This window comes from Cryptotermes secundus, unplaced genomic scaffold (genome assembly GCF_002891405.2).
Source record: "Cryptotermes secundus unplaced genomic scaffold, Csec_1.0 scaffold639, whole genome shotgun sequence".
Taxonomy (NCBI): Eukaryota; Metazoa; Arthropoda; class Insecta; order Blattodea; family Kalotermitidae; genus Cryptotermes; species Cryptotermes secundus.
The window spans coordinates 979,704-1,002,962 of record NW_019743157.1 but is presented as its reverse complement, the minus strand read 5'-3'; the positions used below and the strand labels follow the sequence as shown (position 1 = coordinate 1,002,962).

The window sequence follows — 23,259 nt, the reverse complement described above, 5'->3', positions numbered from 1 at the left end:
TGCAACTCATTCTTCAATAATTTCGTTTCTACAACTAGCAGTTATTTATACTCTTAGTAAATAGTGGCTTGGCTTCAATTTTAATATTTCTAATCTTATATATAAGCTAACTTTGAAGTACTGAACTATCACAGTGCCTAAAAAAGGTCAATACATAAATGAAATTAGGTAGTACTAACAATAATTGAAGAAACTGAAAAGAGTACAGGACATTATAATGAATCAACAGACCTCGTGTATTCATGTATTGAGGCTTGTGGTTGCAGTATTACATCTAATACATATGTTTGTAGCCTCTGAGGATTCTGTATTGTAATAAATGCAATTTTTATTCTAATGATTTGAAAATTAACTGCACCAATAGCATTGTTTCATTAAAACAATCCACCATCTCTTCATCTTGTCCAACATTAAGTACAGATGACTACTATAGCAAGTGTCATGTAACTTCAAACAACGCCAAGAGTAACCTTGAACGCATAGAAGAAAAATTTCAGACAAGGGGGTGGGTTTGAGGATGTGAGAAGTGACAGGCGGCCAGTTGTTTGTAAAGCACCCTCGAAGCAGGTTATACACGGTTTTTCTATCATCTGTTTAAAAATGTCAATTTCCTTGTGCACTAAATCGTACATAAGGAGTAAGAAATTAGGTCAGGGTATAGGTCTACACTCACAGATGAAGCAAGTAATTGTAAATGTATATAATTACTTAAAGAGACTAGCAGATAGGCGGCTGCTGTAAACTTAAAGTCAATCCAGAAAACAGTATGTGAAGCTACAGGAATCGGCTGTACTGCACTGAATGAAATTATTCGAAAAGAAAAGAGCTTAGAAGAGGGCGCTTCCTTTGACTTACCGACCAAGAAACGTAAGAAGGAGAAACCTGTAACGGAAAGTGATCAGTTTATAGAAGACACCATCAGAAGAATGATCTATGACTTCCATAAAACAGAGGGCGAAAGAGTTATCATGCCCAAACTTCACAAAAAAATTGTTAAAGACCTAAAATTTGAAGGAAGTCTTCCTAGTTGCAGGAGAATTGTTCGCCGGCTTGGTTTTCGTTCTAGAAGGATGAGGGATAACAGAAAAACATTGACTGAAAGGCATAACAGCCGTCCTAAACGCCTGCATTATCTGAGGACAATCAGGCAATATCGCAGAGAAGGTCGGCCTATTGTGTATGTCGATGAAACGTACTTGCACAGTAGCCACACATCATCATACTCCTGGGATGACTCTAAACAAAACACTCTCCTCTCCTGTTGCCAAAGGTCCACGAGCAATTATTGTACATGGTGGTGGTAAGCAAGGTTTTGTGGAGAAAGCTTTGCTTATTTTTAAGTCAGGCAGAAAAACTGGAGACTACCACCACGAGATGAATACTGGAAACTTGGAGAAGTGGATCCAAGAAAAATTAATTCTAAACTTGCCTCCAAGAACAGTGATCGTAATTGACAATGCAAGTTACCATAATATTGAAGTAAACAGAGCGCCAACTTCAAATACCAAAGTAGGTGAAATGAAACAGTGGTTGACAGAACGGATCATTTCGTATCCGGCTTCGTCACTGAAACCAGACCTGTACGAAATAATAAAAAAACACAAGTCAGATAATAAAGAATATAGAATAGACGCTATTTGTGCTGCTGCTGGACACTCTGTGATACGTCTCCCACCTTATCATCCGGACCTTAACCCTACTGAGATGGTGTGGGGCACTGTTAAAAACTGAGTGGGCCAAAGGAACGTGACATTTCAGTTGGACGATGCAATGCGTCTAGCAGAGGAGAAATTTGATTCCATTTCCGTCGAAGACTGGGCAGCATATTGCAATAGAGTGGAAAATCGAGAGGACCAGTACTTTGCAAGGGAAATGAATATCAACACCAGGACAGACAATATAATCATCACATCAGATAGTGAGAAAAGTGAAACGTCAGATGAAGACGATGAGTAAATAAGAGATACAAGGTATGACCAGTTTTAATTTTCGTGATATAGACTACATTTCTAACATGGACACACTAGTTAATTCTACATGTGCTTCCATGACGAATGGCTAAATTCATTTCTTTATTACATATGACTATTATATTTTAATTTTCAAAGTATAAATTACTAATACACATTAAAAATATTTTTCTTTGCATGATGAGTGACAATATATTTGTATTATTGTAATATGTTCTTCGAAAAGAGAACAGGGTACTTTCAATGAAACACGAGGGGTCAGTGAAAGTGGAAGAACGAGTGTTAAGAAACTCCTCCCACCACAAGCTATGCGAGGGATTTGACTAGGAATGCGGGGTCTTGTTCGAAGTTACGTGACAGTCTATACTACAACCACAACCACTATCATCTAAATCCACTATTGTTTGATTTTAACACAAATTTCAACATTCATCTTAAGGTGTTACTCCTGATTGGCTACCATGAAGACAATGGGATATAAAATTTTCACATTCCTTAACTTTCATAAACTAAACCAATTAACTAACTCTAAGGAATGGAACCCTTCTTGCTCAGCTAGTCAAGAAATTTCCCACCAACGGCTCAATTTCACATTCTTATGTCCCTGCCAACACCTGTCCTGAGCCAACTGAATCCAAGTCAGCACCCTCCCTGTCTCCTTCCTTTATATTTCATATTAAAATTAAACAACACCAAGTTCATATTAATAATAAGTGCCACACATACTGAAGGAGAAAATATTAAAGCACTTGTAAAATTTGTATATGAAAATTATGATCAGAAACTTCTTTAGGCATACCATTTTTGGTTTGAAGTCCCTTCCTCCAGCCAGAAGTTCTCCAATAAATAAATATTTATTCTGAGCTGTTCTTCTTGTTAGATGTTTCATAACTCCTGAGATAGCTTCTACGAAGTCATCTCTTAAACTGAAAAATAATACATTAATGGCAAATTGTTCTCTTTTGTGTTACTTAAATTATGACAATACATTTCAGAATCAGATATCAAAATTAATCTTAAATTTCATCAGATTTTATTTGACAAACACCCCTTTTGAAGAGAACACTAACATTTGTTTTGAAGAGTGCAAGGTTTATTTCATTATTATACATATATATCCACAAATTATTTGATTACAGCTACCATTTTCAATTTTTGTACTGCAATAATAAATAAAAATATTCATGATAATTCTGTAATCGTGTTTATTTTACTTGTATGATTTATCCTTTATCAACAACATAAGCAACTGACAGCAGTTTTGTTAAAATATACATATTAATCATCTTGCTATAGTCCACCCTGCATTTATATTAAAATAATATTTTGTATTTTAATATAAATGCAGGCTGGACTGAACCATGATGATTACTAAAAAAGATGCAGGGAACTCTGTGAACCTATTTGTGAACCTGGAATGCAAGAAGCTGGAACTTAGAACGTGAGCTGACATGCCACTGCATTAAAAAGTAAGAAAAAACTTGGAATGTATGGTGTACAAAATGTTATATTAATCTATAGCAAAATATCTGACAATGACAGGGCATAATAACAAGTAACAATTATTTTGTGCAAAAAATGTACTATTAGTTAGACTTGAAGAAGCCTGCAGACGAGGACAATGATCATCCCTTGATGTTTCTGCCAGGGCAAGTAATGTTATGATAAAGCACCTTAAATTATTCTTTAGTAAGTAGTTACTTTTGTATCTGGGAGGGCTCAGCTCCAATTCTTAGCCTGACAACTATTTATCCTACCTGATTTCTTGGAGTTCTTACATTCCTCAAAGCAAATGCTTTGATAGTGCCTTCAAACAGGCTATGACCACTTCCTTTCACTTTTCTCAATTCACTATTCAGAATCACACTAACCTCATTCAAAAAGCATTTATAAATAAACCAAAACTCAATCAAAAATTGAATAAGCTTTTAATTTGTAATATGCAGTCAAAGAAGAAGTTACAGATGTCCATTAACCTTTACTGCCTGGAAAGACAGACTATAAAATCTATGAGTATAGCAGAGCTACAAAATTGGAAGTAAAAGTTTACTGACTGGGGACAGAGGATTTTAAATCTCCTTATTTTATAGGGCCTGTAGTTGTATCTTAACCTGGGGATAACTGTGCAACACTTCGAAAGCTGGACAGCACACTTGTACAGTTACAAAAATGCAAAGCACGGTCGATAAAGGTTGAATTTAACTTCCTTATGAAAGTAAATCACAGCAATGACCTCTGAAGATAGCTGAGGTCACCTGGCATGTTTAGTAAAGTTCTCAAGAAACAACTGATGAACCTTTCATCATTGTCGTCATTGTTGTCATCATCGTCGTAGTCGCCATCACTGTCATCTTCATCGTCGCCATCGTCTATATCATTGTCGTCATGATCATTGTTGTTGTCGTCGTAATCATCATCATCGCTGGCAAAACAGCCCTTTTTGAGCCATAGCGTTCCTTAGAATATTTAGCCAAATTTGTCTTGAATTAGACCATGAACTTTCCAGTTCTTTGGATTTTGCAACAATAATTCTTTATAGAGTAAGGTCATTAGCCTTGCATCCAATCCCCAACCTGGAGGACTAGGTCTCTGCATTTATGTCCCCCCACGTCAGGGTGGCCCACTTATAACCACAAGCACCAGGTTCACTTTCTGTCACCTTCTATGACTCGCAGGCCTATGGTGGTGGTATTCTAACCTGCCAACCTGCCTCCACATGGGGATGATGAACCTTTATAAAATGGAAATAACTGTTACATATGAAAAGTAACATTACAAGTTTGTAAACAGGCTGAAGACAGTAAACAGTTTGAATTTCAAGGGATATATACTCCCTGTTTTATACACAGATGTACTGTATGTATTACTGCACATTTAGGATTTTATGCTACTTTAATTCTTACATAATAACTTATAGTTTATTCAGCCTGTATCCATTGCTTCAGTAGGTTTTCATTTGTTGGTTATTTAACAACACTTTCAGTATTAAGTAGATATTATATTGTAACATGGATGGAGCAACAGGAAGTAGGGGTCACGTGAACTCTGCGTTTCCGCGAGTGACATCATGTACCCCACTCCTACCATCATTACACAATGCTCGGTGAACAACCCTCCCACCCCGTGGCGACGTAACAGCATAGGAGCCACTGCCACTGCTATGGTAACAGGCCAGTCAACACTCAACACTCTGCCCCCCACCATGGTGACATAACAGGGGACACCGTTGTTACCACGGGGCAACAGGGAACAGTATAAGAGGCTGGCTGAGCGGTGTGTGAGCCAGTGTGGATTGTGAAGCCAGACAAGAAGTGCAAGTCCAGCAGTCGCTGAGTGCAGTTGAAGTCCAGCAGTGACGATTTGTTGTTAAGTTGTATCAAGTGAATGGATTCAAGCCAGCTGAACCCAGTAAGTAATTGTGATACTGCAGAGGGCAGTACTTGGGACACTGTGAATTGTGTAAGTGTAAGAGCATGTGTTCAATAAATTTGCTAGATCCAAACCAGCATGAAGTTATTTGTTGTGTTACAAACACCCAACAAGTGACAATTTGGTGTCAGAAGTGGGATTACAAACTTAAACATGCCTCAACGAATAATTGAATTTACAAGTGCATCGACTATTATACTGCCACAAAATGGACATACAACAGATGATGAACGTCTGTTAGCTGCCCAAGAAGAGATGAAGGCCGATAGGAAGAAAGAGAGGAAAATAGAACCAACCAAAGACGGAGGCTGGGCATAAAGCGTTGCTAGCCATGATTGAGGCTGACCGAGAGGAGAGGAGAGGATAGGAGAGGAGAGAAGAGTCGGCCAAGAAAAACTGTGAGAGGAAATAAAAGCCTGGCGAGAAGAACTCTGCTCGATGCGGTTTGAGACAAAGGATACCCGAAAAGAGACTACGGCCTGCCATGAAATGGAGGCACGTCTAGAAGAAGAGCCAACCTCAGTGGACATGAAACCTGAGGTGACAAAACGACGAGAGGCCCCCATAGAAGACACCACAGTGATGCCGGTCAGAGAACCAAAGAAGAACCGTCCTAGGGACCGAAAACTGGCCACAGAGCGCCGCTGCCAGGAACCAAAGGATATGACATGGGATAAGTGTGGATCCCAGAAGAGATTGGCCGTCTCTCACAGAGGGACGAGCCACCGTGTAAAAGTGGCACGGCAGAAGGAAAACGTCATTGGGAGAAACTGCACCATGGCCGTGATTGAGCGAGCAAACCAGAGAGTAGGGCCACTCAAGAACTACGACGTACCATAACAAAGGATTGACGCGCCAAGCGGCCACTACACGGGATGAAGAAGAGGACAACCACGGATGGCATCCAGAAGTGTAGCCCAGGAGAGCAAGCTTTTCTGGGAAGCGGAGGAACACTAAGGAAAATCTTATATGAGATCTACAGTCTGAAAAAACACGAAACAGATGCCCAAGGCTTCCAGCAGGATGCGGAGAATCATGAACTGGATCTTGTCGAGGGGTTGACCCCCTCCAAAACGAAAAAAGAAGCATGAAACAGAGGAGGAGCCGTTAACGTAGCATCACTGGTCTCCCAAGCAAGAATGGATGAGGAGAGAATGAAAGTAAGGAGTGAATGTGATATGACAGATCAACAAATTCTGGACCATGGAATTGCTAGGGACAAGCACCTTTGAAGAAGGGGAGCGGGGGTAGTGCCCCGAAGACAAACACACACAAAAAGAAAAACGGGGATGTACCGTTAGGCTGTTCGGGACGAACAACCTTTAGAAGGCAGCAATGTAACGTGGACGGCAGAACAGGAAGTAGAGGTCACGTGAACTCCGCATTTCTGCAAGTGATCTCACATACCCCACTCCTTCCATCATTATGCAATGCTCGGTAATCACCCCCCGCCCATGGTGACGTAACAGCATACGAGCCGCTGCTATGGTAACAGGCCAGTCAACACTCTGCAACCCCCCCCCCACAGTGACATAACAGCACTTCCCCGTGACATATAACAGGGGACACCGCTGTTACCACAGGGCAACAGGGATCAGTATAAGAGGCCGGCTGAGTGGTGTGTGAGCCAGTGCGGATTGTGAAGTCAGACAGAAGAAGTGGAAGTTCAGCAGTTGCCGAGTGCGGTTGAAGTCCAGCATACCCAAGTTGTTAAGTTGTATCAAGTGAATGGATTCAAGACAGTTGAACCCAAGAAGTAATTGTGATACTGCAGATGGCAGTAATTGGGACACTGTGAATTGTGTAAGTGTAAGAGTAAGTGTTCAATAAATTCGCTAGATCGAAACCGGAGTGAAGTTATTTACTGCATTGCATACCCAACATGTGACAATATGTATGGGCGCACATAAGAATTTTGTGCCACTTCCGTTCTTACTTACTAATCTATGGTTTGTCCAGTCTGTATCCACTGCTTTAATAGATATTCATAGTAACTGTCACCTCGGGCACCCAGAGTAATTGTTGAATAAGAGCGGAAATGCCCTGTGTTGGCATTGATGAAAATGGGAACAAGACCTTCAGACTTTTCCAGTCCATGGACATGTAATGATACTTTGGCTGCTGAATCCTGTCAACAACAGAGAATTTGTATGTACATTTTTAAGAAATCTGATCATTTCTTTTAAACTGAACAGTCACTTACTTACTTACTCATGGAGCTGAGCCCTTCCTGAGGAGCTGCCAATTCTGCAGCTACTCAAGAATTTCCCAGCATAGCCAGATCAATCCAATCCATATCATCCCATCCTATATCTCTAAGATCAAACTGAACAATCAACATTAATTAAATCTGACACAGTTTAAAACCCTGAAATTAACAGCAAAGCACCACGTATTTAACTACTGTGCTTCTTACATAAAGTTATCCCTGGACTTAACTAAGCACCATGCCAAGCAAACGTATGAGGGAATGGACGTACAGCTCCTCACATGCTTAACCTTGGTACTAGGTGGACATGTGTGGTCAGCTTTATACCCTGACCACTTTACATGTAGGGAAAGATCCCCCTAGTACCCACTGGGTAAAAAGACGCGTGGGCACCAATGCCGGTCTGCATGCTGTGGACAGGAAAGAAACACTCTTGCCCCTTGCCAGGAACTGAATCCCAGTTACTTGGTTGCCTAGCCTATAGCTTCATCATTATATTGACTGCAGTATCCCAGCTTTTATTACTGAATAAAGTATAACAGTCTCTGATATATATATATGAAATGGAGTTTAGTTTTTAGTATGTATAACTGATCCTGCATATACTGGAATAAATGCATATGTATACATACGTATAGTAAAGTCCATACAGGTAAACATTTATCTGATAATTTTCCTATCCAGAATGGTACAAAAAAAGGAGATGCTTTATCACCACTGCTTTTCAATTTTGTTTTAGAATAAGCCATTAGGAAGGTCCAGGAAAACCAGGTGGGACTGAAATTAAATGGGACATGTCGGCTGTTGGTCTATGCTGACGACATGAATCTACTGGGTGATAATTTAGATACCATAAAGAAAAACACACAAACTTTAATTGACGCTAGTAAGGAGGTTGGCTTAGAAGTAAACACAGAGAAAACTAAGTATATGTTGCTGTCTCGTCACCAGAATGCAGGGCAAAATCATGCCATAAGGAGAGGTAACAGATGTTTTCAAAATGTGGTACAGTTCAGATATTTGGGAATGACTACAATAAATCAAAACCTGATTCAAGAGGAAATTAAGTGGAGACTGAATTCAGGTAATGCTTGCTACCATTCAGTCCAGAATCTTTTGTCTTGTCTGCTGTCTAAAAAAAATTAGAATATACAAAACTATAATTTTGCCTGTGCTTCTGTATGGGTGTGAAACTTGGTCTCTGATATTAAGGAAGGAATATAGTTTGAGGGTGTTTGAGAACAGGGTGTTGAGGACAATGTTTGGACCGAAGAGAGATGAAGTGATGGGAAGCTGCAGAAAACTACATAATGAGGAGCTTCATAACTTGCACTCTTCAAATTAGAATGATGAAGTCAAGGAGAATGAGATGGACAAGGCATGTAGCATGAATGGGGAGAAGAGGAATGCATACAGGATAATGGTGAGGGAGCCAAAGGGAAAGAGACCCCTATGAAGACCAAGAGGTAGGTGGATGGACAATAATAAAATGGGTCTTAGAGAGAAAGGATGGGATGGTATGGCCTGGATTGATCTGGCTCAGGATAGGGACGAATGGAGGGCTCTTGTGAACATGGTAATAAACCTTCAGGTCCCATAAAATACTGGGAAGTTCTTGTGCAGTTGCACAATTCGGGGCTTCTCAAGAAGGGCTCAGCTCCATAATTGAGTGACAGAAACTGAAATATAACCACTGAGTCTGACTCACATCCTTAGCACAAGTCTTCCTTATGTGAGTCAAATTATGAAGCTGATTAGAAAGAACTCAAACCACCATCACTATGATTAAAAAAAAACCACCACTATCCCACACCTAGAGCCAGTTTAATCAAATCCACATCTTCACACACTATTCTCTAAGTTCCACTTCAATATTATCCTTCAATCAATATCTGCCTAGGTCTTTCAAATGGTTTCTTCCCTTGTAGTGTCCTAACCATGATTTATGTATTTCTTCCTTAACTGATGCATATTGCATGTCCCAAACTACATAATTCTTCTTGATTTATTATCTGAACAATATAATCTGAAGCGTACACATTATTAAGTTCCCTGTTCTGTAATTTCCTCCATCACAACAGTGCACTGCAGGGATGATAAAGGTTAACAACTGTAAGTGGGTTTTTAGAAACATTCATCATAGCATAGTACACCAAAATTATATTTTATGATGGATGGAGTCTCCTTTCATTTCAATGGCTGCAGAAACCCACAAAACACACACTGTATTGTATTGTATTGTATTGTAAGATTTGAGGTTTTCACAGCAGTGACTACGAAGAAAGCCATCTTTAGGGATGCGACATCTGTCTACACAGCGCTACATCCCAGAAGATGGCTTTCTTCATTATGTGTATATTCAGAGAACAACATAGCAGTACAAACACAGAAACTGAATCCCCACAAATAATAAAACTCTCAAGTTGAAGGCACTACTTACTTCAAACTTTGGATCTCCTGTGCAACGACTGAGATCACGAAACTCTAACTGGATTGTTGTGACCTCTGATGTGCTGCTATCTGGACTCCACTTTGGTGAGTGGGCTTTACGAGTAGCAAGGTTTACATCAGAATATGGTACTCCAGAATCAGAATCAAAACAGGGAAGCAACCGTGTTCCCAAATCTACCTGAAAAGTATTCTTTTTTCAAATTAATTCAATAAATTATAAAACTCCATGAACTGTGCCTGTAATGGTGTGATCTGAAATATAATACATGTTTACATACCTTACTGACAATAACTGGATCAAAGGGACAGACAGAATGATGACCCCTGTATCTCAAAATACATTCAGAAGCTGGGGTTAACTCTAATAAGAAATACTGGTAGTAAATCTGTGCTTAATGCACTTAGAGTTTCCTTCATGTGGTTTTCAATGTCACGGTTTACTACAAATGTTTCTTACGAGTGTCAGGGACATTAATAAATTTAAAATTTACGACATTTTAAATGTCAGTGCAATATTTAGCTTTAGAGAAAAGAGCAACTAGATTTTACATGCTTAAGCAAATTCAAGATTATATATGTATGGATTAACTGCAGTTCTCTTCAAGACGCTAATATTTCAAATTTTACTGAAATTATTAAAATATTGGTCATTTCATCTATGGAGTTCCCATGTGTTGCTGTATATGGACTTTCGTTTCAGTTCTTAATAATTCTATCAATTCTTTTTTAGACAGTTTAAATCTACAGTGGTACTAAGGTAAGATTTAGGAGTGTATTTTTTCAAAATACGAGTGAAATGTGTTTCAGATGGCAGACAGGGAGCAGTCTCTGAAGAATGAAGATTTCTGAATGGTCTGTTGGCATCCTTATTCCCAGTGATTCTTTGTCTGGAAAAATAATTATGGTGGTACTTGTGAACCATATGACATAAGACCACTTTAGTCTTTCTTACTACAACATCTGATGTTCCATACTAAAAACATATGATATACTGACCAATATGCAATGTTTTTTTTTTTTTTTCAAAAATGCTATTAAATATTATCGATAACAGAGTTATTATTTTTAAGGGAAATGTCAGTACTGCATACCATCAAGAAGAGAATCGTTTATTCCTATGGTGTCTATTCCTCCATACTGTTAACTACAGAAAAAATTGCTGGTTTCCATGACAGGCAGTACAAAGCGCATGTCACTGACCATTAAATATTTTTATTTCTTAGCAGCAGCATTACCAATATGGCAGCTGAGAAAACTTCTGCAATAAGTATAACATTAGTGATCCTGAAAACTACCTTATGCTGTAATAGGTCTTTGAAAAATATATAAGATTTTCTTTACAAAAATTAAGCAACATCAATTCACTAAAACATGTATTTACTTTATAGCTTGGTATCAATTATCAATGAGACAAGACATGTGAATTTCAATAATTAACAGATCAAAAGCATTCCTACAAATTCTGTATAAATATTGCTTTTATAAGTTAATAAGGATGTGGATATTGGGTAAAAATAATTTTCTGGCTTATTTTAATTACCAAGCTGCTTCATGACACTTTAAAAATATTCTCTTAGTTATTTTACTGTAAGTGCTGCAAGCCACTCTAATGGAAATAGATGCTGTAAATTCTGCCTAATTTAATTTTTAAAATTAAGCTTTAAATGTAATTTCATTATTACACTATTTTGGAAGTTTGTGACATCTGAGAATATAAAACTCCTTTACATGTAAGCAAACTGAAAGCTTGCCAACATGCCTCTTGACTATGCTATTATGACATATATTGGGTGTACAAGCTTCATACTTTTTAGCTAAATATATGTGAACACAATATATCCAAACACAACATTATATTTAAAGAATTTCAGATTTTTAATTCTTTCACATTAGCTCTATATATTTTCCCTTGTAATACCATGGACAACAGAGATACTAAAATGCAACATAGTTTCTCTATAATAAGTATACATAAACAAATACTCATGCTCTTCCCTCATTACAATTTCAATAATCTTGGTCTTCGTCTTCTAAACCACCTACCGCAATACATTAAAGAGATACCAGCATTATGTAAATTTAAAATGACTTTGAAAACATTTCTATTAAAACATTGCTTTTATAGCATAGATGAGTTCCTCTCCTATGTGGACAAGACTTAGTTCACATTAGGATCATATAATAATTTAAAAGTAAGAACAATTGAGCTTAGCTTAACACACACTAGGAGTGTATACTGCGTAACTCTCTTCTTGCAGGAAAAAACAGCAGGGACTATGGGATATGGAGCCGAGGCGGTGGGAGTGGTGCTGCTAGAAACCAGTGTATCTGGGAGGTCTTGTGACCGGCCAATTCGATCAAGGTTTTCCGTGGTTTTCCTTGGTCCCAGAGCAAATGCTGAGTTGGTACCCAAATTCCACGTTGCACTGCATGCTTCACATGCATCCCCCCCCCCCATTGGTAACATCATGAAAGTTATTATACTATAACTACAGAAGAATGACATGTCTTATATCATGTATAATGATCCATGGACACGAAATAAATTAAATGAAATGAAATTATGTCCTTTAGGCTGTCTGAAGTGAATCTACAGCTATGATGGAAATAAACTTAAGTACAAACAATATGTAACAAAACATGTTTTTGTATTTCCTTTCTAATTTTAGAATTCATGTTTCTGCTGACATGTGCTCAGAATCTTACCTTATTACATATGGAAAATATGGTAATTTGACAAACATATTACTTTCAGTCTAAAAAATACTCACATCAATAACAATAATACTCAAAACATATACATTAAAATACATACTGCTTTGTCAAGAAACATTCTGTCTCCCGAAAGGTGATATGAACTCAATAAACTGCCCAGTACTCGGATCGTTACTTCAAACAGATTCACATCTCGATTCCCATCAAAGTGGAGACTATTAGCAACCCACTCTCTTGCTTCTGCAAACTCTAATAAATGAGAAATTGCATTATAACAAAGAAAAACGTAATAATAGGCAAAACTATTATATAATACCATCAAAAATCTCTGGAACAGAATTTTAAATCTGCAAAGGTAAACAAATTATCAGATCTCTGTTAATATTCCACACTACACAAATTACATTGAAAATTTCATGATGTTTAGACTGTCAATGTTAGCTTTAAATTGATAAGACATCTGTCGAGGCTGTGGGTGAGGGAAGTTACAGAACTGACATCAAAGAAATTACACCAAACCGAGAAATAATTATGACTTTTCTCATGCAGCTCTCTTCAGTATGCTAAGACACAGTCAATTATAGTGATGAGGTTTACAGTGATAGTTGTCATTGGAGGGGGTGCGTTTCCCCATGCACTGCGACCAGTTTGATCTATTGTGCGTCCCCTTATAATCTTCTACCAGCCTCTATACCCTACCGGTACTGGTGCTTACCATCAGTCCCTACTCAGCCAGTGAGGTCGGCTTCTACCGGCTCAGAGGTATCTCGATGCTTCCCCCATCTACCAGAGGTGTTAGAGACTACTGTTGGGCGGGAAATGTCCTTAATTTCACTCAGTGGCCTCCTTTGGAGACATGAGGTTCTTTTACATGCCGTAAAGCTACGACACAGGACCCACGGCTTAAAGTCCCTACCAGAGGACTTGTTCCCTGAATTTTTCTGCCATTAAAAATTCCACGACCTCCACCGGGTTTGAACCAGCGTACCTTGAGTCATGAGGTGGGAACGTTACCCCTAGACTACGGAGGCCCCTCTACAGTGATAGTTACTGTCCTAAATGATAAGGGATTTCAATGTAAATTTTTCTCATTCCAATAATTCACTATCAGATTGTGAGGGAATGGTGCTTTCTGACACATTTTCACCACATGGTGGCCTGAGAGATAAGCCCAAACCACCAAAATGAAATCATATTTGCAAAAAGCAACAAACCTTAAGATATTAATCCTATGTGCTCATTTCTAAGAGCTCCGCTTGGGACTCAACAGATTCTCCAGATGCCAAGAATTGGAAGCTGGATATAACTTCATGCAGGTCTCCAAATATATACTATTTCAACTGTTTGTTGTAGATGGTAGAAAGACATGAATAAATCTCGAAGTCGAACAGTGAATTAAACCTTAAATAGAACATCCTGAATTGTAAATCTTCAAAGACTGTAGAAATCATCACAGCCAATCAACCTGACCTCAACAACACATATGTAAACACACCTATCCCCACAAAATGCCCTTCTGAAGCTTCCAGTTATCTTATGCAGGATCCCCAATCTCCACCACCTCATAGCTTATCATGGGCCAGATTCAATGCAATGCCTTCCTCATGGTCATAAGTTAACTTCCAAGGTATTTCTGTTACACTATTTGATCAGACACATAGATGCCATCTAAAAAGCGCTGTAAAAGAACAAAGAATTGTNAGATCCAGTTTCCAAAACGTCGTGTTTTTCTTAGTTATCTTAAAAACCAGGACGATGGATAAAGTCTGAAAACCCAGTATCTCTGTGTGTTATACACCATCGTCAGAATCTTATAGTAAAGAATTGTACCTTTGTTCTCCTGTTACAATGTTTTGCAACAACTGAAAAACATTATTTAAACAGTATGAGTCAAATTTTTAGTTCCGTTCAATGAGGAAACACACAACCCAAACATTTTTTGGTGAAAGGCCGAAGAGATAAAGACCTTACCTTCTTTAAGTCCCATTATGTAAATAGTATCAAGAGCATCTACAATAGTGAGTCCAAGATTGAACCAATCATGAAAAGTGCCAGTAATAGGTTTCAAATGATCATGTCCCCAAGCATATTTCTTGTAACCCTTCCAGGCATGCCTAAAAGCTGCCACAACTGCAGCCTGTCTTTCATTCGTAGAGCCTTCAACAAAGAGAAATAGTCACTACTTTACACATTATTAATCCATTATGATGTTATCGCCAAACATTCAGGTACCATGGATGGCATAAGTTCCTCTGCATGGACACAATGCAAGACGCTGACAACTGCAGCACTCATCTGTAATGTCCTGCATTGCCAAAATTGTTAAATCTTCACAACAGTACTATTCCACATTGTTTTGGAAGACTGAGGAAAACCATGAACATCTTTTGTAACTAATCATCAGAATTGAAAACTATAAACCTACTCTGCCACTCTGCCTACTATTCTGCCACTCAGGTATGCTGACTTGATTATTGTTCCTTCATTTAAATCTTACTTTGCTTACATACTTGTCCCTTTCATTTGCTTGCATATAACTTCAATCTTACTCAAATTACTTAATCACTGCAGGTGGTCCATGCAGTTACACAAAATAGGTCTAAAACACTTACACACAAGGGGAGATATCTTTAAATATTGGTCAAAAGAATACAATATATAAAATGAGACAAATTTCATTCAAAATGAAATTTACCTGAAAATTTCACTCCATCCCTTGGTGGAGAATGAACCTGACCCACATTATTATTATTTGCTGTTTCGCCACTTAAGACTAAATCTTCTTTATCTAGCATGGGCTGCTTCTTCTGAGTATTATTATTTATATGGGCCTCCTTCGCAGGCTGCTCTTTATCCAATGAATTATCAGGAGGTTGTGCCTGACAAAGACATTGAAAACAATAATTGCAATCAAGGCACATAATAAAACATGAATTAATAATGCTATCATGAGAGAAGACAATTTATTGTATAAAAGTGTGTGACGATGCTACATTAATAAAATTACTGAGATTTTGCCCTGCATTTCATTAAAAGCAGCGTTTCAGGGACTGGACTCTATCTCCATCCTCAGGTAAAAGCCTATTCAGTTGATAAGACCAAAAAGTTTGTGATGATAGTATATTATATATAATCATTGTTTCTGGACATTATCTACTGCTCTGTTTTAATCTAAAACATGAAATGTTTTGTAGATTGGGTTCCATCTCTGTCTTCAAGTGGAACCTCATCTGGTGATAGGAACTAGCTCTGTTGACTGGGACCAACTAAACAGGTTCCACTCAAAGATGGAAACAGAATCCAGTCTCCAATATTTCGTGCATTTTAAATAAAAACAGGACAATGGATAAAGTCCAAAAGTACAATAATTCTATTCAGTTGGGTTTGAAAACTGAATAATTGTATTATAAACACTTCACTGTATATACAACATGCCTAAAATATGGTTAAGAACACATGATAATTGTCATTTATGTGGACTGAAAATTTCAATCCAAAACATAATCTGGAGAAAGTTAATGTTCTAGAACAAATTAAAAGCAGTACCTTTTTAGGAGAAAGTAATGAGAGTGGAGGTGTTACGTGGTTTCTATCTAAGGCTATATTTAATTTGCCATTGCTTGGATTCCAACTGGGATGAGTCGCAGGAAGGAAGTACAATGCTGCAAAACATGCTGCTAATATAAGTATGTAGACTACACTCCGCTGAAATCTTGACAGTTGGTTCCACCACTACAAAAACAATGGAAATCCGTTAGGCGCTCATTTATGATAAAATCAATTTTTACTTTGGAAACAACTCTTCGTATGTAGTGCTAATTTTCTATAAGTAAAAAAGTAAATGTAAAGGTATCCCTGTAACAGAGATGGAGGCCCATAGGGTTGTGAGACGTTGAGGCTCCCACATTTTCTATACATTCGGCTCATAGATGGCTGTAAGGTTGTCAGCCTTACGTGCCAGCCGCCCTTTACCCCCAAGAACATTCCAAGAATATTCCTGGTACTCATTCCTTTTAGAGGGTGAGACAACCCCAGGGCCATAGTGCAGCTGGAAGGATTAGGTAAATTGAAAAAAAAAAAAAAATCCAACGACTTCATCGGGATTTGATCCCGCGACCTTCTGGCTTGTAGCATAGTGCCTCAACCAACTTCACTACCACGTGCTAATTTTCTATATTGTGCTTTAAAGAGACCTTTTGCTTTCAGTCATCCGAAGACTCTCTACATTTGAAAAAATACATGTTTGAAGATTTAATTTTTTGACCAGAGAATAACCGTCAATTACTCAAGACAGATCTTGTACCACGGAGTAATCTACAAGTTATTTCTGTAATTATAACCTGTTATCTTTTATGGCTTAGTGTACAGCGGTATAGAAATATGGTTGCATAGTCAGCATTTTGTTTGGGAACTAATTTCCCACTTGCTATTCAGAAGTTGGCTTTTGCAATTCTGACAATCTCACCCACTTACTTGTAGCAGACAGAAAAGATGAACCACATCCAAAGATATTAAAATCAACATAAACTCTGATAACAATTAATTTATTTTTTAAACTCTATCTTCCTTCCACTGTCTTACATCTGGCATTTGGGTATTTAGGGCAAACAGAAATTAATCTTATGCCTCCACTGGAGGTGAGAACCACAATAAGATACAAGAGAAATACTGATCTAGTTTTCTAGCAACCAAAATATTTTGCTACCAGATTCCCAAAACATTTTCAACCCTCGTTAATATATATTTAAGAATACAGATATGAAGGTTCATTTATGTCTTCCAGCAATGTGCTATTTTCAACTGGATGAACAGGGAATTTCATTCATCCACACCTGCTCCCTGTACAGATTATTCTGTCATATTTGTTCAAAGTCAGAACTGTAGGGCCAGAGAAACAGCTATTGCTAGCAAATGGCTCTGAAAACAGCATCTGTTTCCAGGCAATGGTCACAAAACGGCCAATGGAACAACGTCCATTGCTAGGCAGCAGATTTTTAATAAGAAAGAACAAACGGCCACTGCTAGGAAAAGGCTCAGTAAATATGTTCCAGCGGAAATGATTAGCCTACAGGAATGAACAGTGTGTTGCCTATGTGGGCAGTGCCAAGGGATTATAAGGAAGACAACTGGGGCAATCAAGTCAGTTCTGTACAGGAATCTGTGAAGAAAGAGTCAGGTGGATGGGAGCTGCCATTCAGAGACGACTTCAGCATAGAAGCTGTAGTAACTCCACCGTTAGAAGCCATTACCAGTAAATGGCTGATGAAAACACGACAGGCTCGAAGAGTTTTTAAAATTTGGAGATTAGCGATAGTGATATAATTACTTGTAGCTCTGAGTTGTGTAGGTGGACAATAAATCCAATCCAAAACTCTTGTCGACGGTCACTCATACTACGTGACAATATAATCAAAATTTGATCTGGGGCAGAGGAGTATAAAGATATGACAAATTCACTTGGATGAATGAATACTCATGGAAAATTTTAATTTTTGTGTGGGATTCCAGGTAAAATTAATATATAAACTAAGAATGAAATTCAGTTTTGTTTTGTAAGCTTTAACCATACAAGTCAATTATGTGTACCACTGTTGGGGGCATGTGGTAGCGTAGTTGGTTGGGGCACTATGCTACAAGCTGGAAGATCATGGGTTCAAGTCCCAATGAGGTCACTGGATTTTTTCAATTGATGTAATCCTTCCAGCCGCACTATGGCCCTGGTGTCGACTCAGCCTCTAACACAAATGAGTACCAGGATTATTCTTGGAATGTTCTTGGGGGTAAAGTGCGGCTGGCACATAGGGCTGACGACCTTGCCGCCATCTATGAGCTTATTGTCTAGAAAATGTGGGAACCTCAACATCTCACAACCCTACGGGCCACCACAGCCTGTTACAGGGATGCCTTTACTTTTTTTACTTTATGTGTACCTCTGTTAAATATTTATAATGTAAATATGTTTTGACGGCTATTATCGGCCATTTCTTTTTAAATAAAGCAAAAAATTAATGCAACCAGCATTTAGTACAGAATTTTATGGATGGCTAGCAAGGCTCATAAATCATGGAAATTTGAAGTAATAATTTGACTTACACTGAATTTAATCAACTTCAAGCATAACATACATACAGCAAGTATTATACTCGATAAGCATAAATACACATGAAAATATGAAAACAAATACAACCATTGACAACTCGCATAACTGGGACACTACAAGTTAAACACCAGTACATCTGCAGTGTAGTAAAAAAAAACGTTTTTTGCTGATGATACTAGTATCCTTACAGCAGGAAATAGTGCTAATGGAAAATAAATAAAACAATGAATGCACTCACGGAGTGGTTTGAAAGGAAGAGACTAATTATTAATAAAGAAAAAACAATAGCAATATCCTTTCATCAACCTCAAAAAGTGCAAGTCAAATGCCCATCAGTAAAGCTCTATGATACAGTCATCAATTATACAGAACATACAAAATTTTTGGGAGTTTGGCTGGATAAGAATCTAAGGTGGTCTGCACATACTCAACAACTAGCAAATAAATTATGTAAAATATGTTTTGCGATTCAGGAAATGCAAAATTGATCTTTAGGTTGCAGAAAAGAGCTATTAGAGCTATGATATAAATCCTGAAAACTATTAGTTGTAAACAATATTTTAAATAGTTACATATATTACCTTTACCATGTCTGTATTACATAAAAAACAATCTGAATGTTTTCATAACCAATTCAGGAATACACTCGTACAATACAAGGAGAAAAGATGACTTGTTAATGGTGCCACGTAATACGAGTCTATACAAAAACAATTTAAACAATATTGGACTTCGTATGTTAAATCAGTTGAAACAATATATTAAAGAGATACCAGTACTATACAAGTTCAAAAAGACTTTGAAAACATTCCTACTTGATCATTGTTTCTATAGTATACATAAGTTTCTCTTGTTTGGGGGCAAATTCTAGTTCTAATCACTTGTAAACATATATTTCAAGAATAATTAACTTGTAGATTTTAATATTAGTACATGTTATAGCAATGCCTACTGACCTGTTCTGTATTTATTTTCTTACAGGAACGAGATCGAGGATACCAGGGTATTTTGTGCCGGGATAGAAGGATCAGGTCTTGAGGAGTACAGTGGTGTCATGTGTTAAACCATTATTTATTAGAATCTTCATTTTATCATCATCTTAGTATATTATTATATCATTATATTATTTATTACATTATTATTATTCTTATTTATTGTATTGTAAAGTATTTGACTGGTCCTATATCATGTATAATGATCCATGGATATAAAATAAATAACTACATATGTCTATATTTTGCATTCTGTTGTGCTACAACATCAAGGCCCCAGTATTCTGGCGTTTCTTTATCAAATTTAGTTAGTTAATGAAGTACTGATGCATGAGAAGTAGGAACACTTCATATTCTCATCTCCTGGATTATGACACTGTAGTCTGGCAGATAATTACTGACATTTAGCCACTTACCAGATTACAAGGTGTGGTAACCGAGATCACAACATAAATCTTCACCACTGTGAAAACCTCAAATCACACAGTCAACATTTGTGTTATGAACGAATGAATGAGATAATGTATAAGGGGTGGGCCATGTTAACTTCATGATCAACCTACACACCCTCCTAAAGAGGTATTAATGGCATGGGCAGTTTCCTTCTGATGCACGAATTTCATGTTAATAATATTTAAAAATACATTTCCCACCTCACAGAAAACACGCTGTCTCAATTACAAAAGCCGGTTACCATAAAATTAGATGATTAATGCTGCTTATGGAAATAATCCGTTCGTTTCGGGAATCATACAAAACATATAAATACACTCTATGGGAAAAATGTCGAGTCCAGAATGTAAAGCATGGGGTTCTTACAGTTACCAGTAAGCTCTGAAGGAATTTATGCTGTCGGGTAGGATATTCAAAGTAAGAACGTGTTATGTAAAAGTTCAATTAGCACCTTCAAGAAATGTTACTTTCTGTTACATACCCGCCATAAACTTCTCTTTGACCATCCTCGATTACTATTTGCATCCACAATTGTATTAGGCAAATTTAAAGCCACATATTCCTTCCTAAATTGCCCAAGCATGGCAACTTTGACTAGGGAGCAAATTAATATCTCCGCAAATACAACAGCTAATCATAAAATCACCCGGCCTACTATTCAAAGTTTTCCTTTCGCATCTTCAATCTACATATCGGTACACGGCGAATTAATCCATGACCATTATTACGGTTGCATACTACTGAGACGGACGAGACACCTGCCATACACACTGGATACGCTGGACGCATTGCCACTCGACAACGGCTTTCAGCGCTTTCAGTGTACGTCAACTTCAATTGCACTTTAATAACCTGCAACCACAGATTACTTGAAACTACTCAACTTCTCTCCTTGGTCTCTGATATATTCAATGCAACCAGTATATCACGTCTTTAGAGGCCATGACATTATTATATCTTCACAAAACCTCTGGATATTTCAAATACCTCGTACAATGATCAGTCTTAAAATCTGTGCCGCAATAGATCTTAAACCAATTTTAAGCTATGCTATTTTGGCCTGCTTATGAAGTTAGTGGGGAGAAATAACTAGCTCAGAATCTTAAGCCGCTGGATTCCGAAGCATGGAAATACGCAGAAACTATACCAAGATAATTGGTGATCCATGATAGTAAATCACTGCCGCATGCTAGATCTGCTAGATCGTGCTAGATACCAAATAACTACCTTCCTGCTATCTTTAGGTGATCTGCATAAATTACAAGGTAGGGACTTGAAGACAATTTAAAACGCTTTGCAGTTCAAAGGCGTTATCGCAACTCATACAGTCATTATCAGCGATTATCAGTCAGGAGTGTCGTTGCATGTTCGGCTTAATGCAAAGCGTCCAATATCATATAAATGTATAAAATCTAAAATATGTATAATTTATGATCAATTAACGACTACCAAATATGGAAAAAATATGAAGAAAAAAAATGATAAACCCATTCATTGAAGATTTCAGTTCAAAACCTGGAAAGTTTTCTTTTATGTGAGATTTGAGATTCTCAGGACAGTGAGAACTGTAGATGCAGGTAGACCATGAAATGTGGCTACTGCTTCTGAGAAGCCAGTTGCCACAACGTAGATTAGCAAGTTCCTTCACAAAACTGCTAACTGCCTAAAGGCAGTAATAGAGCCCTAGTCCTTGTTGAATGTCAGGAAGTTGCTGAAATTATGAAAACCCTACTACAGTATCACGTTACAGTTCCCACCAGCATCATCTGATTATAAGTACCCACCACAGCACATTGTGATTCATAAAAACAGCATTGAATTGAACTGAATTTATTTACATTCTATAAATCGTAAGCAGGTTAGTACCTGCACAGATTGTCCTGTAATCTCTGTCAAAGCACATTTTCTGTACAAGCAACCTTAAAATAGTAGTTATTGGCCATTAAGAAGGTCCAGGAAAACCAGGTGGAACTGAAATTAAATGGGACACATCAGCTGCTAGTCAATGTGAATCTACTGGGAGAGAACATGCATAAAGAAAGACACACAAATTTCAATTGATGCTGGTAAGGAGGTTGGTCTAGAAGTAAAGGCAGAGAAAACCAACTGTAACTGCTCCACTGTCGCTCACTAGTTTAAGTATAATTAGAATAATCAGTAACAAAAATTAATTGCAGGTAACAAGTAATACTCAAGCCAGTGGGACATAGTCACATTCTTGTTTTCAGGAATGGACTTATTCCAAATCTTGATGTTACACAGGAAGCATCCCCTGTGGCTTTTTCTGAGAAATTTTGTTTTCAAGTAGCATGGCAGCAAACTTTGATATTTTGATCATTGACAGATCCTGCATGTCGTAACTTAAAAGTAGGCGGTTTAGAAACCCACACCAAGCAGGTTATCTATCAGTGTATGTCAAAAATGACGTTAGGACTTTAAGGTTCAAAGTCCCAATTTGCAGCTAGCTGATTGGAGATCCAGGAATTGTGTGAACCCTTAGTTCTCAAAATTACCCAATCAGTGGAATTAGGGGGGGGTTACTTAGCAGAGGAACAGACGGACAGAGCACCTCAGTGTTTTCAGACAGAGTCATAAACAGTTGCCAAACAGTCGCCAAGTGAGTGGCCTGCTGCTCGTGAACAATTTAGAGACAAAAATCTGTGTTCTTCGCTGTTCTGGAGAATCTCAAATTCAAAGTGCTGAAGTGTAAATTGTGATAATAATGTCCGTTATACCAGGACTGAGCTATATCATCAGCATCAGTAATCTGTCAGACGACAGGTCCACAGTCTCTTCCAAAACAATTCCTCCACTTAATGCGATCTAGAGCGTTCTCCTTCAAATGACAGTATCCTCTTCTGTCCCCAAGGTCATCCAGCATCTTCTTACGTCTTCTTGTCACTTCTATCCGCCCCTCTATCTTTCCTTTGATAACTTCTT

At 37.8% G+C, this 23,259-nt stretch overlaps 1 protein-coding gene across 2 annotated transcripts in view; it reads right to left on the bottom strand.

Moving 5' to 3' along the window:
- The window catches only part of LOC111873921 (endoplasmic reticulum mannosyl-oligosaccharide 1,2-alpha-mannosidase), a 30,356-nt gene extending 9,235 nt beyond the window's left edge, over positions 1–21,121 (bottom strand). The window contains exons 1-8 of one of the 2 annotated variants that reach the window (XM_023869015.2): positions 20,801–21,120; positions 16,321–16,506; positions 15,470–15,653; positions 14,746–14,931; positions 12,875–13,023; positions 10,049–10,237; positions 7,340–7,527; positions 2,770–2,896 (exon numbers count right to left, since the gene is read on the bottom strand). In XM_023869015.2, the coding sequence (XP_023724783.1) occupies positions 2,770–2,896; positions 7,340–7,527; positions 10,049–10,237; positions 12,875–13,023; positions 14,746–14,931; positions 15,470–15,653; positions 16,321–16,506; positions 20,801–20,902 (1,311 nt within the window). In that variant the 5' untranslated portion in view covers positions 20,903–21,120. Of the gene's footprint in view, positions 1–2,769; positions 2,897–7,339; positions 7,528–10,048; positions 10,238–12,874; positions 13,024–14,745; positions 14,932–15,469; positions 15,654–16,320; positions 16,507–20,800 lie in introns of both variants that reach the window. The other variant, XM_023869016.2, reaches the window with a different exon arrangement.
- Positions 21,122–23,259: the final 2,138 nt, after the last annotated feature.